Source organism: Pholis gunnellus, assembly GCF_910591455.1.
Source record: "Pholis gunnellus genome assembly, chromosome: 15".
Lineage (NCBI taxonomy): Eukaryota > Metazoa > Chordata > Actinopteri > Perciformes > Pholidae > Pholis > Pholis gunnellus.
The window spans coordinates 13,074,595-13,090,807 of record NC_136542.1 but is presented as its reverse complement, the minus strand read 5'-3'; the positions used below and the strand labels follow the sequence as shown (position 1 = coordinate 13,090,807).

The following is a 16,213-nucleotide window of genomic DNA, read 5'->3' as shown; positions in this document are numbered from 1 at the left end:
TGAGGAATGACAGGGAGGAGGTAATGGAAATGTTACACAACAATTGACAATTAATTACAATTAAAGACTGACATGACCAGAGCATGCTGGATTGAAAGGATGTGTATTTTTTATTATCTTTTTATCGTTTTTATTTCACTTTTAAGAAATATTACATTTACTTAAATGCATCCGTCCACCGCAGCACCAAACACTTCACTGTTGCGTTTGCACTGCCAACAGCCAAAACGCGCTTGGAGCATGTGAATAAACGACAAGCGGATCTCGGATTAACACTTTACGGGGGAGCACCTGAATGCAGCATTTGTCACGGCTGAGATCATCCGCTAAGGCGCGGAGCATGCGCAGTGGACGCAGGTCTGGGAGTGTCTGAGTGGCTCGCTGGAAGTGAATCCAACCCGCAGCCACTGAACCCAGGAGCATCTGCATGAACAATGAACCGGGGAACACCGGCTGACTGAAGGCAATGATTCGGTGGAACGGAGATGAAGTGGACGTCTGAGGAGTGTCGAGGTGGAGGGATCGTCCAACAGCCCAGATTTAGCTGGATATGTGGGGTGTGGATGACCTCTAACGGTACAGGGAATTAGTCATTTCTAATACTTTGTTGTCTGCAGACTCAATCCTCTTACAGGCTGCGATAGCATTGCACTGGCGAGCTTCTGTTTGCTTATTGTTGAACTTTCACAGTATCGTCATTAAAATAGGCGACACGCCTAAAGGCTAAATTACCTTGCTGTCTTAATTTATTTTATTGACATGAATATGTGATTATTGAATGGCCTCCGGTCCTCTAGATTTGACCAAAGAGCGGAATAGTTAAAGCAAAGTCATTCTTTATTCCAAAAAAGGATTATTTTTTCTACTTCACCGGGGAAATCAACTACGGGGGTGAGTTTTCATTACAGGAGATCACCCTTAGTCCTTTTTTATAATTGAGGCACAAGCTGCTTGATGTCATGAGCTGGCCATCTGTTGTGGAAACCTATTTAGACCTGCAAGCTGATTAACCAGTGAAAGGGTTCAGGGCATCAGTCTGGACTGTTTCTGTGCCTCGGCTTCCTGGTGGAGGAGGGATGCTGAGGCCCGCCGTGGGCTCAGTGGAGCAGAGAGATGAGGAGCAGGAGGACGAAGGCGAAGAGGAGTTGAGGGATGGAGGGGTGCCCTTCTATGTGAACAGAGGAGGTCTTCCGGTGGACGAGGAGACTTGGGAGAGGATGTGGCGCCATGTGGCTCGAATACACCCCAATGGAGACGCTTTGGGGAAGGAGATCCAGGGGAACGCCGACCATCCCAAGGTAAGGGGTTTAAGGTGTTCCATGTGTGAAGTTGCAGCTGGTTGTACATGATGGGAGCACCTGGGTGCACTCAGGTGAAGCACGTGGTGGAGAAACAACATACACCTGTGTGTTGAGGGAAAACGTTGAGTCACAGTGTTACTGTGCAGTCCCACGTGACCGCACGCCACTCAATCAATTTCAAATAATCAACTGTAAGTGATTAAATATCACCCAAATGTGACCCTAACCCTTTTTTCATGGCAGTGGTAAAATACAATGCATGTTTTGTCTATTCTGCCCTGCACAGTGCATTTGCACGCCACGGATGTTTTAGACACAGAAGAACAATACGCTTCATTCATTTGTCACGAGAGTAGTTAAAGAGCAATGAGAACGCCCTTGCCGTTAGTTAGCCGAATGGAGAACAGCACCGTGGTCGCATAGGACTACACTCTCCAGCTGCAATGAATGTTGGGCTTGTGATGCAGCTGTTTGGATGCTCTGTCCCACAGATTCCAATGCCGAGTGTGCCTATATACCAACCTACCACCACTATCCCCCAGCGCCTTGAAGCCATACAGAAATACATCAGGGAATTGCAGTATCCTTTGACTAAGTTGGTACAACTGGCTGGTTTGTACCACAGTAATTATTGAATGTATTTAAATGTGTTTGAAAAGACATATTTCAATCATATACTGTATACTCAAATGGAGTGCGCAAACTAAATTGCATGAATCCTACTGACCCTCTGTTTTGCCACACTGATAAATGTGGGACAAACAAAAGAAAGTAGGCCACTGTTGGATACTTTATTCTATATTAAGCTTGACTTCCAGTCGGAGACACAATTCATCCATAATTAACCAACAACCTATGAATATCACAAAGCACTATAAATGGTTTTCTATTCTCTCCCCATCCAAAGTATCCACCCATAGCACTTTGCTCTGTTATGTTGTGACCTTAACTGTATCTTCACAGGTACAATCACACTGGAACACAGTTTTTTGAAATTAAGAAGAGCCGGCCTCTTACTGCGTAAGCATATTTTTTATCTTTTATCCAAGACTGGTCCCCAGTTCATGGCAGCAGTCACAGGGTGTTTTTGCCATTGATATGGTTCCGCCTGTGCTAATGGCTTAATGCCTGATGCATGTGGATCAGCTGTATCGCCCCAGGGCTTTGTGGGTAGAAACTAACGTCAAGCAGCAGCCAGCGGGACACAATTTTCTGGACCTCGCTTTATTAGATTTAGCTGTTAATAACCATTGTTCTGCACAGGTTGATGGACATCGCTAAAGAGATGACGCGGGAGGCTCTGCCAATCAAATGCCTGGAGGCGGTGATCCTGGGGATGTATCTTTACTTCAGCGGGTCATGTTGCATGCCACTGTATACGCTATGATATCTACTGATTGTACTGTATCTGTGTTTTACCGTGTGCTTTGACCAGACATGGTTTGTGGACGGGGCTGGACTAATTGTACGTTGTCTTTTCCAAAACGTCCTTTTTTTTCCGTTTCCTTGACCCACCTCCGGTACAGTTACCTCACCAACAACATGCCCGGTGTGGAGCGCTTCCCCCTCAGCTTTCAGTCTCAGTTCTCAGGGATCCACTTCCACCACATCGTGCTGGGAGTGCACAGCGGGGGGCGCTTCGGTGCGCTGGGCATCAGCCGGAGGGAGGACCTCATGTTCAAGCCCCTGGAGTTCCGGAGCCTGATGGACTTGGTGCAGGACTTCGACGGAGCCTACAGGGGCTATTGGCACACCCTGCGCAAGGTCCGCATCGGCCAGTACGTGTCCCACGACCCCCACAGCGTGGAGCAGATTGACTGGAAACATTCCATACTAGACGTAGACAAGCTGACCAAGGAGGAGCTACGCAAGGAGCTGGAGAGACACACCCGGGACATGAGGCTGAAGGTAGGGGACACCTGTAGTGGACTTGTCGTAAGCATTTGTGAAAGTCTCATTTTCTTGTACAAGCTGGAGGAGCTCCTGCAGGACTAGAGACTATGATGATAAATGCAATTTGTCCTCAGCATAAAGGGCTGTCCCTCCTTAACCGCTTATTAGATTCCTGTTGACGTGCTGCCTCTTCATACAGCGTGACACAGAGTTGACCCGGCTATTTGAGGAGCGATTTCTCTCAAACGACGCTCTCTCATCGCCCCTCGCGCCGACATGATGAAGGCAGCCTTGATGCTGAGCTCTGCGTATAATAAAACTAATGCGACGGCTCGACTCCGCTCTGCTGGGCTTCACGCACGGCCGGCCCAGTCCATCAAGTGGCTGATCTTTTTAAAAGCGAGTGCTCTGCACAGTCGCATCAACGATAAAGACCGACTTCAGCCGTGTGCAGCGGAGACACGAGCACAGCTGATTCCCCTGCATTGTGGAGCTTTTAGAGTCATTCTGATGAAGGTGGTCTTGTGTGTCTGCAGATAGGAAAGCCCGCACCACCCTCTCCCACCAAAGACAGGAGAAACAGCATGGGTTCACCCCTCCGAGGGCCGAGCAGCCCCATACGCAGGATCAGCCGCGTTGAGAGACGGTATGCTTGATCCTTTGTTCTGCTCTTCACTGAAAATACATATATATAGCCGTTAATGTGAAATGTTTAGACACAATGTTTCTCGTGCAAAAGAGAAGCAGTTCATGAATTAGTGACAGTTCCCTTCTTGTATGACTAAAACTCAACGTGTCACACATATTTGTGTCTGTTCTGTTGCAGTCCCTCCGGAGAGAAGAAGGTTTTGGAGCAGAAATCGGCCGCAGACATGAACGGATACCAGATTCGAGTCTGAAGAACTTTAGCGTGCTTGTAAAAGTTACAAGGTACCGACACACTTTGTTACACAGGGGCCACTGGTTTTCCTCCGAGGCTCAAGTCTTCGCACACACTGTCCTATTCACGGGACGCATTGTTGAATAGGTCGCCAGCAACTTTCCCTCTCAAAAACAAATGCCTCATTCAGCTTCCCTCCATCCACGCTGTCAAGAGGCTTTTTCTGGAGCGGTTGCTGCGCGTAGTAATTGGTGCTGGCAACGTTCCCAAATTATGAAAAGGGAACAAAAGTGCAGCACATTGTAAACATTTTTAAGTAGCTGCAGAGTTTTAAGAACTTAACTTAAAATATGACTCTCTACCACTCAAGTGTAAAAACGTGCTGCTGGACATATCATAGCTTTTCCGCGGTGTTGTGTTCAACAAAAACTCTTCTGCAATCTGTATCGTCGTACTGTAAGTGTGCAAATACATGTCATGTCGTTTTAAATCCACTTTAGGCTCTGCTGGGCAGCAATTGCTTGTGTAGTGACTAGTTTGCAAACCACTGCCCTCGTGCCTTGTATGAAAACTCAAAGAGAAGAAACAGACTTTTTTGATATCCACCCCATTATTCTCACCGTCTTAACTAAACACAAAGCAGTGCAAACTCTGCTCTTCCGAAATGCTGGAGGCGAATGAAAGCGAATTGTGCGAGACCGTTTTTATCTAATGTCCAAATGCTAGCACGTTTAGCATGCTATTGACCTTATAAAGACTGAATATGGGATTGAACACACAATATACAAAAGTATGTTTAAGAGTGTTTAAGTCATCTGTAGCGTGATAATATGAGAAACAGGAGTTATTCTGGCGGATGAATATAAAAACCAAGCAACGCAGCTGACTGATGAGTGACGAGAAGTCGATGTATAACTGCTTTATATATACATTGTTTCTAACTTTTATTTGTAGCAACGTTTATCTGGTATTTTTCTCGACTTCGGTGGTGTGACTTCCATTTAGGCTAAGGTGTAAAGAAGTTTGTTTACAGCACTTTTATCTGCATTTTTGTATTTGTTTTTACTGTAAATTCTGTCATTTTATACTTCCTTCAGTGTTGGCGATCACCAGTAGACCAATATTTACCACACACTTGGGAATATGTTGCCACAGCCAACATTTTTATGTGTACAGTAGGTGTTGTCCAATTTTCATTTTAGTGCTACACAATCATTTTGTACCAAAAGACTGTTCATTTATAGGATCACATTAAAGGGTCACAAGGATTGTGACAAACACATTTTTGTTCTCTGATTACATTTTGTGATAATAGTCGTGTTTTTTTTTAACAAATTCATTTGTTTTTTAAGCAGCCGTGGTCTGAAAAATGCAGTGATTAATCAGTAAGTATGCTGTAATTAGTTGTCAGGACGGGGAATGGTGCCAGTTTATTGCTGACCAATAGCTCAAACTGAGCAGACAGTGTCCTCTGTTGAAGGGCAGATTTTGGCACCAAGGCAAATGATGAGGAGAGCAGACTCTGAGGGGGGATCTCTTAACACTTCCTGTTTGGTTTATACAAAGGAAACTTAACACCAACAACTCCATATAAGGGAAGAATGCGCTTCAGAGTGCAGCACAACACTGACTTAAAACACTTGAGTCAGAACAAGTGGGGCAGTGTGTTCACCTTCTAGATCTCAGAACATCTTTCAAACGATGTAAACAAAAGTAGGTCTTTTGTCATTGTTTGCCATTATCATTCCATCCGTTATATTGTTGATGTGCTTCTGCAGCCCTATCAAGTAATCAAGGAATAGCTGTAGTATGCTGGCAGCATGTGTGCTCATGTTCAGGGATCCTGCTGTTTAATGGATACCCGAGTGGATGGATGCAAGTCCACCTCACACAGCAATCAGCTAAGAAGCCCTAATGGCAGCTACAGTGAGTGAAACCCAGTTAGCAAGGAGCCACTTTAACGTGCAGGCCGATGATGTAACTCACAAAGGGCTGCATGTGAGAGGGAAATACTGTCATGTTACGATGCACTACTGTAGAACCACTATCACGTGGAAGGGGAGAGATTTGTGTAAAAGAGCTACTTCAAACAAGCGTTTGTTAATATTGTGGCTCAGATAAACAAACCCTCCCCCCTTCCAGTGGATTCCAGATGTGAAACACCTTGTCCACCAGTGTTTGTAGGATCTAGAAACAGAAGGCAGGATGACCCATTTGGGAAGAACAAAACCTACTGACCTCCTTTGTTTACTTTGATGCATACTTGGGTGCATTTGATGCCACGGGGGGAAGAAAGACAATCGGATTCCTCTAGACATTAAAGTTTTTAACTGTCCATGGATGATTGTATTACGGCATATGGCAAATATATTTGCATTGACAAGAATGAGTGAGGGGCGGGTGAAAGACGTGCTACTGATGGTAATCACCTCTGCAGACATTTTATAGCCCACACATACACAAAGCTCTTACTGAGCCCCATCATGCATGAACACTCGACTTTCGAAATGAATTATTCATTCACGCATCAGCCAGACATCTTTTCCCTGAACACCCGACTACCTAAGTGTAGTAGGATGGGAGGGGCAGAGCCGGCATTCAGGTCTCTGTCTCAGCACCAGGCCAGGCAGGATACACAGGAAGCCAGACATCCAACCGGAGGAGTTAATGCTGCTGGATGCATTATAACTCTGGGAAAGAGCTACGCATGGCTGGAGGCAGACTAATTTCTGTAATGTGTTGAAGAGCAAACAAAAGATCACCAAGGAGCCACAAGATAATGGAAAATATTTATTCTATATTTTTACCATCTGAAAAAAATATTACTGACTCAATCAGAAATATAACTCGCTCTCTGAAAATTAGGTTTAAAATAAATTAAAAAAGCGAAAGAGCAGCTGAACAGGTCAGTGCATTATCTCTTCGTCGTTTATCTGAGGAGAACCATGTGGAACAAGACAACATCCATTGGCATACATTCTTTTTTTCTGGCCCTTTTTGAACAAAAATATTAACTTCCATTCAGTTAGGAAGCTATGAGCCTTTGGTGCAAGGAGTGAACCATACGTTATGGTATTCAAAATGACAAAAACACAAACAAAAATAGCAAAACGGAGCAACTCCTGAACCATTTCAACGGAAACATGCTCATCCTCTGACATCACTTTGAGTTCACCCAGTCTTTCCCATCATGCAGCATTCAGGTCCAGCTGGAACTTGGCCAAAAGACTGAGATGGTCGGAGGGGAACATGTGATTGGGCAAGCCCCTCATTGACCACAAGACATCCTCCGATAGGAGGGAGAGAGAACCAATCAGCTTCAGACCCGCACTCACAAAGTCACCAGCTGAGAAAAAAAGAAGAACAACAAGTTATATACAGTAGAGCTGCAACGCCGTCTTTTGTGTCATGTCCTCATACCGCTTTGATCACAGGTTAAGATGCGTCTCGGGGTGTAGAAGATGTAGTCCACAGTAGCTCCGCCTTCAGAATGCAGGGTCGTGACTTCTGGATTGCCAAAGCCCGGAAGAATGTGTTTGTAGACGGACTCCAGGTCTAACCGATGCCTGATGGTGTGTCTGAACCTGTGACACAAAACTTGTGACTAAAATCGCATCACAATTCCACCTAACTGATCCTTTACTCTCCCTTTTTTTATATCTTCTTGTTTTGTACATCACCCAAGGTAAGCTCACCTTTTATCATCCGGTTGACTTCCCCTTGAAGCGTCTGTGCATTAAAAGAGAGAAGACTCCGATATTCAAACCATTACGGTAAAAAGTGACGTTGTGGTTTTTGGTACTGTAAGCATGTACCTGGTGTGTTGTCTGTCACTCCTGGGATCGGCTCTAAGTCCAGAGGACGGACGCACGCGGCTGGACAGAAGCGCAGCTGCCGCATGAAGTCGTGGCTGTACTGATGTTTTCCTACACAAGAAGAAGAAATACAGGACAGGAAGTGAGGTGAGTGGAGATGAAACACAAAAGACTGAAACTCATTCCATGGCTCAAGATTACAAAAACTACAATAGGTACAAAACTAAAATGCCACAGCTTCAAACAATGACCTGATTTCTGACTCTTCAACATGTCGTCAGCTGTTGTGTACTGGCAGCTGTCAGTGATTCCTAGCGAGCTGGGCCACAGGGGGGCATACAGTCTGTGACAATGGCTGTTTTGTGACTGGTCCTCTTGACCTGATACCTGTTGGTGAATACATACATGGTTAAAGAGGGAAATCCTGCAAGCATCATGGATTAAAAAAAACTAATTAAAAAAACTGAAACAAACTGATTTACTGAACAGTTATTCTTTGCAGTGTTTAAGTCTCACCATCCATGTTGGTAGACCCTGGATGTAGAGCTTGCCGGTGGTGATCAGCTGGTAAAGAGACATTTGGGAGACGGCGTTAAAGTCCCCGCACAATATAAGGTTACAGTCTTCGCCTTCGGCCTTACAGGATTTGACGACGCGGTCGATTTCTGCCAGCATTATGGCGAGCTGAGCCAGCTTCACATCCCCCCTCCTGGGGTTGAAGAGCAGGTGGGTGTTGGCCACGCACAGGGGGAGGCCCTTCGCCTTGACTTCTGACCCCTTGATGACCACTGGCCGAAGCAACAAAACAATGCCCACGTTGTGCCGGTCCAGCAGCCCTGTGTCAGGCCTGAAGAACTCCAGCGCGGTGACCGACACTTCAGAGAAGCAACCGCTACGGTAGCACGTAGCACAGCCGTCCGTCTGGTTCCCCGTACGCCGCTTGAACACGCAGGTGTAGCCTGGAGCGACAACATGGAAGAGACGATACATGTAATCCAACATGGCTGTTACACTGTGTTTTCACTGATGACTTACCCATATGAGACAGGACCGGGTGCAGTTGCTCATTGTAGTGGTCCTCCTGAACTTCTTGGAGACACAGAATCTAAAACACCAGAGAAAAACACAAAACTCACCAGTGGGCACCTGAGGATTGCAATTCAAAATGTCTCTGGTCTGCATTTATGAATGAAACAGAAGAGAAATGCACAGCATCAGCCGGCACTCGACTCACATCTGGTTCCCATTTCTGTATTTCCTCTAGGAGCAGGCTGCAGCGGTAGCTCCAGTCGAGCACCTCCAGGGGGCAGTGTGTGTACAGCTCCTGATTGGCCTCTAGTAGGTCCTGAGCGAGGATGTTGTAGGACATCACAGTGAAGTCCATGGAGGCCTTGGTGAACGGCAAGGGCTCTGCTGCAGCGGCGCTCTCATCCGTCTCCTCCCATACTCTCCACATCACTGGGCGGAAAACAAGCAGATACACACAAGTCTGTGCAAATAAACAGCTGAAAGTTTAACCAATGGTTAAAGGGAGATATCGGAGTCTCACCTTCAAATGGAACGGTCAGCTCTATTGGAGGGTAATAGCTCGCGACAGGAAATTGCCACAGTGGGCAGTGCACCTCTTCGGCCAGGCCAGGTCCTGCAGGAAAGTGCCAGCTAGATTGCGTATCATGCTGCCCGTTGGGTTTAAGGTGGCTTTGAGTGTTAGAGAGAAGGCAGGACAATGACAGCTCAGAGCCGCTTTCCCCACCATGCGCTTCATCAGCAGTCGGAGCCCAATATTCATCCCAGCACTCGGTTCCTCCAGCTGCACTTTTAGCCGGAGTCGTCGACTCGTCTGCGCTTGGTATCTGAAGTTGTTGCTGTACTGGATCGGTAGTTTCTTGTCTCCTTTGCTCAGCTGGAATTACTGACTCTTCCAAGCTTAGCATCTTTACTTTGTCCTGCACTGGACTGGTGGTTTCTTCCATGCCGTCCTCCTTTTGCAGGCACTCTAATTGTGCCCCAATAGCTTTTTCTGGACTAATGTCCTCTGTATTTTGCATCATCTGGAGCACCTCATGGTGAATAGTTATTTCACCGACTTTTTGCTCGGGAGCTTCCGCTTTGTCTTGCTGCAGTCCACTTCTTGTCCCTGCTTCTGTAGATTTCACCTCACTCATCGTTGACGCGGCCCCGTTCTCTGTTTCTTCATGCAGGACGGCCACAAGCTGTTCTTTGGGCCTCGTATCATCTTCCTTTTCTGGGCCTCTGGGTTCCTTCATCCTTTCTTTCGTCTCTCCCTCCATCCCACTGCTTGGGCTGAGCCCCTGGTCCAGCAGGGCTTTCTGAAACTGGGTGACCCCTCTGGTTGTGACAGTACCACCATCCCACACTGCCTTGCCATTAACCCGTGCAGGAGGGAGACGCTTCTTCGAGGCCTCTAGAAGACAAGGTTAGTGTCAGAATACACTGATGCATTCATACTAAGCTGAAACACACTGAGCTCTTTAGCTTTGTGTCATTACATTTTGTCAAGATATGAAGAACACTGTTAAATGCGACAAATAAATCTATCTTACTGAACCAAAACTACACAGCAAAACAGTCACACGTGGGGCGTTGTGACGTCATGAGGGACGCAAGTGCAAGCTAAAAAAAACAGGTGCAAGCTAACAAGTTTTCACAAGTCAAAGTTAGCACAATGGCAATAAGATAATGTGCCTTAAGTTTCCGTTTTCACAAAGGAGGAACTAGTAGCTCACACTAGGGAACCAGTAGAAAAGTGTCACAACACGTTTAAGTTTCAGTGACCAAAATAACTCTCGCGCCAGCAAATGTCGAGACAAACTTACCGTTAGCAACTGTTAGCTCCCAAAAGCTACTCAACAGAAATACATATCGTGACACTGGCACTTTTAAAACATGAACCCTTGCACGAAAACGTACTGCAAGACTTACCTGAGTGTCGACCAGCCACGTAGCGTGACAGTGGGTAGAGCGCATAATACAACAGACTGGCAATCATGTTTCCGTAGTGATATTAGCGCATGCGCGTTCTGAAGTTGGTAGTGGCGAGAAAGGTGAAGGGTCGCAAGTCAAATGTTACTGGTGTGGTTTCCCCGTGGATGTTTTTGTAAATTAATGTTCTTAATCTCTTAATCAACTAAACATTTTAAAAACTCAGCATTCTATAAAATAAGACAATATGATAATGTACTACATCCTATAAAATGCCACTTTACTTTAAACCCCATGCTTCAAACCACATCATTTCACATAGGCCCACTGTGTCATGCTGTAGCCTACTTACAGTTTTGCTTAGTGTTGCTAAAGAAACACAACATTGTAACCACACAAAGGCATAAATTGTTGATGTCACTACACATGAAACGTTACCTGAGGGGTAGAATTACCTGCTGGACAGCACAGGCCTATTTCATTCCTCTGTGCTGCTAGCCCATACAGTAAACACGGGAATAAGTGAACAAATAACCAGACGACTGTATTCCCTTTGGATCTGGGAAGTGGTTTCAAACAGGACACAGGCTCTGACAGCATTCAGCAATGTCAACACTGTCTTTTGAGTCCCTCTGCTTAAAAGATTGTCTATCCCCAACTCAACCGCAGGACATGGAGGATGAGTTTGACACAGACTTGGACTCGGATGGTAAGTACATTAAACTCATTCTTGGATTAATTGTTGGGTAAAGACAGTATAAGCCACTTTGCGGTTCGTACTGTAAAGCTGTAAATTTGATATGAATTCATTCCAAAAACAATGCAAATAAATGTCTTGTTTTGACAAGTTACTGCCACTTACTCATATGGGCTTACTCATATCCAGAAAAAGAGGAGAGCGACAAGGAGATGTCTATACCTGAAGTGTACCTCCAGGCCTGCAAGCTGGTGGGTGTCGTGCCAGTCTCCTACTTTATACGAAACTATGAGTCTACAACCATGGCCCTCAGCCACCATGGGCTGGGACCTTTGGGGTGTAAGGCGCTTGCTATTGCTTTAGTGGTAAGTTTAAAATGCTATGTTATTAAGTGCAGACAAAAAAAAAATAGAATATTTCTGATAAGCTCTTTGTATTTAGGCTGATATGCATATCAACAATCTGGAACTGGCAGACAATCACATTCAAGCGGAGGGAGCCAAATACCTTGTGGAGATGCTGAGGGCTAATTTCACCATGCAGCACCTGGTATGTCGGACTGCAAACCTACCACTAGAGGGCACAAGAGCTTGCAGAGAGTATGCAGCGTATACTGTACCACCATCTGCTTCACTTTCAGGATTTGTCCAACAACTACCTGAAGTCTGCAGGAGCTGAGCATGTGGCTAAAGTGTTGCTGGACAACATTTCATTAAAATCTATCAAACTTTCAGGTAATTCCAGGTAACATTAACAGGTGATGTACTGTGACCAGATCAGGCCGGACACAATGATGGGAAGATGGGAAAGAAAACAATTTCCCACTAGATTAGAAAATTAAGTCTGTTATGGGATTACTATGTTTTATTCATTAGTAAACTTATCCTATATATTTATACATTTCATATTTTGTCCCAACAGGAAATGGATTTACTGATGATGATGCAAAATATTTTGTAGATGCTCTGTTGGTAAGTGATTAATAATCAGTTATCCAAACTCTTACCTTTAAGCCTTACATGACAAATGACATCTTAGTTGTGGTTGGTTGTTCAGTAGTTGTAGGCTATTTTGGTTACTTTTGCAATCATTATGTCGCTAATGTTTTTACCTGTAGACCAATTCCAGAATGAAGGAGCTAGACCTGAGCCATAATGAGTTTTGTGGAAAAGGAGGGGAACAGTTGGGACAACTGTTGGGTACGGTACAATTCACTAATCTTAATGTCTTTGTAGAAGTGACCAAATTAATTGCTTTACACTGTGAATGTAATGCCGATCAAGAAGAATTAGCACGGAAGTCTTCCATTTCTACAGCAAATAACGAGGGTCTTGAGGTGCTGGATCTTAGCTGGAACCATCTTAGAATGAAAGGGGCTGTGGCTCTTTGCGCCGGACTCAAGGTAGGGTTGAATAAGAGATCCATTTGATCGCCGACTTGGTACACGACATCTGATCCCATCCTCCATGTTTAGGTGAATATGATGTTAACACACCTCGACATATCATGGAACGGTTTTGGTAACGAGGGCGCTCTGGCCATGGGAGAGGCCCTAAAATTCAACAACACCCTGGTGCACCTCAACCTCGACAACAACCGCATCACCAATGAGGGTGTCGGCATGCTGTGCAGGGGTCTTGAGTTCAACGACACACTCAGAGTCCTACTGGTGGGTGCACGTGCTTGTGTGAACCTAACATGCATCATCAGTATGATGCAGGTACTTCTTAAGGTGATGTTTATTTGTACACTCCTGTAGCTGGCTTACAACTCTTTAACAGTAGAGGGAGCACTGGCCCTGGTTAATGTGGTGAAGAACACACCTAGAACTGCCTTGGAGGAGATCAACATATGTGTGAGTTACTGTGGCGCCACTGTCTGTCTGTCTGTCTGTCTGTCTGTCTGTCTGTCTGTCTGTCTGGCACCCTGATCTGACCGTTCTGTCATATCATCATTTGATCACAGTTTAAAGAAATCTATCTTTTCCCTATCAAATGAAGCACAGTGAGCGTGTCCTGTTCTTGTCAACACCATCCTTGTGTTTTACCTTTTGTCCAGAATGTGCTGGTAAATGAGACATTTGTGCATCTGTTGGAGGTTACATGCCAGGAGCATCCTGGTCTGGATGTACAGTTTGGAGGAGTAGGAGGCTTCATCGCCAAGAAGCCACCGCAACCTGTTGATCCAATGAAAGTCATCCAGGTGTGTTTTGGTCACATAATGAGAATAAGTAGTCCCAAAAGCATTTCATATGAAAATATAGTCTCATATTCATATATAGAATCAGTGTTTTACTCACATATCAAATTAGTAAAGCTTCCTGCTTGGTTCTACATCTATTTAATCAAAATGTCTTCTCCCAATGTTTTTGAAGGATTATTTGGATCAACGCAAACTACGCCTGTGGGATTTCTTTAGGAACATTGACAAAGATGGCACAATGCGAGTCCCTGTTGCTGACTTCAGGAAGGCGGTGCAGGTTTCCAAATGAATATAGTTTTGAACTGTGCCAAGTCCGTGACATTTGCAGGGCAGAGGACCCTGAAATTGACCTTTTGAAATCACGCCTGATTAGCTCTCTTCCAGTGCTCTTCACAAACTTTTCCTGATGCTGATCCTTGACCAACACACAGTAAAACCATACTGTAGGGGACTAGTGTAACTGATTTTTCTTTCTGTCCTGTGAAACCATGATAGCAATCAAGTATTCCTTTGGATCGATACCAGATTGAGGAGCTGATTCAGAGACTTGATCGTGACAGGACAGGAAAGGTAGACTACAGGTGAGCGTGTCTCCTGCTGTTTGATCACACTATCAGGTGTGCCTTCTAAATTGTTTCACAGAGTGAGGTTAGGTTTATTGTTGCAAAACACTGAGTGATGACGAGTGATTACAGATCTATCGTTGTTAAATTGATGGTGTAGTCGAACCAAATAGGTTCTAGATATGAGCTGGGAATTTGTCTAGATCTTCACCGTGAATGACGCCGTAAAAGACTGACGTTATCTGATGTTTGTGTGCAGGGGACTGGCAGACACAAGGAAACAGATGATGAAGGATCACCGCCGCCAACTGAGGAAGGTTGAGTCCCGTCAGAAGAAAGAGAAGCAGAAGAGCGACCGCATCCTCAAGACCTTCCAGAGCGCCGTGGAGGCTGTAACACCAAGCAGCTCAATAGTCATATCTCCAGGAGGAGCCAGAGAGGATTCAAGTGGCCCTCAGCACTTCTCTGCCACCCCTCTAAGTTCTTGGCACCACATTGTCATGTCCAACAGCAGTCGCTATTCCGTCACTAATCTGAGCAATGAGCATGTCCACCTGCCCATGGTAGGAGGCACAACGCCGTACCGTCCCACCAGTTCGCCGGCCATGCGCTCCTACTCACAGCCTAACCTGTTGGATGACTCCCCTCGCTCTACTCCAGGCAAGTCCATCTCTGCCCAGGGTATACGCTCCGATCCAGAGATGGGCTACAGCAAGCTAAGCCCCACTGCGTACCCCCTGACCAGGTCCAGGCCTGCTCTTGATGCCAAGCAGCCAGCGGTTAAAGCCAAATCCAAGAAAGTTAAGAAAAAGAAAACCACCAAACGTAAGGATTAAAGACTCAAAGAGTTCGACTGTCAAGTGATTGTAAAACTCTGTATAATGGTTTAGGCCTACATACAGAATGCAATATTTGCAGTGATTTGTGTTGATTGTTCCATCTCCATTGCTGTCAGCCCTTATTTCTTTCTTAATGGCACTAAAACTTTTTTTTAATATTTGGGTGGGTGCTTCATTTTGTTTAAAGAACCACTTTTAAACACTGGGCCTCTACTTGTGTGTGCTTGCGTTGAGGCTAACCAAGGAAATAGTAGTAACAGTAATAATAATAATCTACCACTGCTGAGTAGGCTAAATCTAGAGGAAACACTGCATATGGATCAATGTGTTGGAGTTCTGTAGACTAGTAGACCTACATAGGAATTGAATGACCAACCGTCGCACCTGCCGGCCTTAAAGACATACTAAGTGTGGAAATATAAATATATATATATATATTCAACCAAACCACACCCCCTGGATATTCATACATGGAAAAGCCACGCCACCATGGGCGTGGTGGTGGAATTGCCAACATTTTTCGCAAAGACATCACCATAAGTGCAATAACCATCCCGGCTCCCTCCTCATTTGAACACCTTGTCTTTAAACTGCCTGGTCCCAAACCCCTGGTTACTGCAGTCATTTACCGCCCCCCAAAACCTAACCCTGCTTTCCCCTCTGATCTGTCTGAATTTCTCACACAACTCTGCACCATCTCTCCACCCATTCTGCTACTTGGTGACTTTAACATACATGTCGACTCATCTGACTCCACAACCTCTATAGAACTCCTGGACAACTTCAACTACTTCCAACATCACCCAACATGTCGACTTTCCCACCCATAAAAAAGGACACACACTTGACCTGGTCTGCACCTCTGGCATTACCATCAGCAATCTAACCAGCATCGACCTCACCATCTCTGACCACCTGGCTATCACCTTGGACATAGACATCCCCACCCCCCATGTTAAGCAGAATCGCACCATAACATTCTGGAACATCAAGTCCATCAACATCCCCTCGCTCTCCTCCACCTTGGCTGCCACCGTCTCTGCCTCTGCCCCTATTTCGACTGCCTCCCCCTTACTATAA

General features: G+C 45.4%; 3 protein-coding genes across 3 annotated transcripts; 2 read left to right on the top strand and 1 right to left on the bottom strand.

Annotated features, from left to right (window-relative positions):
• Positions 1-1,076: 1,076 nt before the first annotated feature.
• vash1 (vasohibin 1) lies at positions 1,077-4,093 on the top strand (the record flags this gene model as incomplete). Its single annotated transcript, XM_079174520.1, has 7 exons — positions 1,077-1,298; positions 1,793-1,881; positions 2,265-2,321; positions 2,565-2,639; positions 2,828-3,209; positions 3,731-3,840; positions 4,021-4,093. 7 exons carry the CDS (start codon positions 1,077-1,079, stop codon positions 4,091-4,093), a joined length of 1,008 nt encoding a protein of 335 aa, XP_079030646.1.
• A 2,768-nt stretch (positions 4,094-6,861) lies between these two features.
• angel1 (angel homolog 1) lies at positions 6,862-10,899 on the bottom strand (the record flags this gene model as incomplete). Its single annotated transcript, XM_079174262.1, has 10 exons — positions 6,862-7,420; positions 7,495-7,658; positions 7,770-7,803; positions 7,890-8,000; positions 8,141-8,276; positions 8,406-8,848; positions 8,925-8,994; positions 9,124-9,347; positions 9,439-10,314; positions 10,833-10,899. 10 exons carry the CDS (start codon positions 10,897-10,899, stop codon positions 7,263-7,265), a joined length of 2,283 nt encoding a protein of 760 aa, XP_079030388.1. The 3' UTR covers positions 6,862-7,262.
• A 539-nt stretch (positions 10,900-11,438) lies between these two features.
• lrrc74a (leucine rich repeat containing 74A) lies at positions 11,439-16,213 on the top strand (the record flags this gene model as incomplete). The annotated part of the gene is made up of 14 exons (XM_079174703.1): positions 11,439-11,541; positions 11,719-11,894; positions 11,971-12,078; positions 12,170-12,263; positions 12,451-12,500; positions 12,647-12,728; positions 12,846-12,931; positions 13,004-13,198; positions 13,289-13,384; positions 13,588-13,731; positions 13,904-14,008; positions 14,227-14,312; positions 14,554-15,119; positions 15,969-16,213. 14 exons carry the CDS (start codon positions 11,439-11,441, stop codon positions 16,211-16,213), a joined length of 2,136 nt encoding a protein of 711 aa, XP_079030829.1.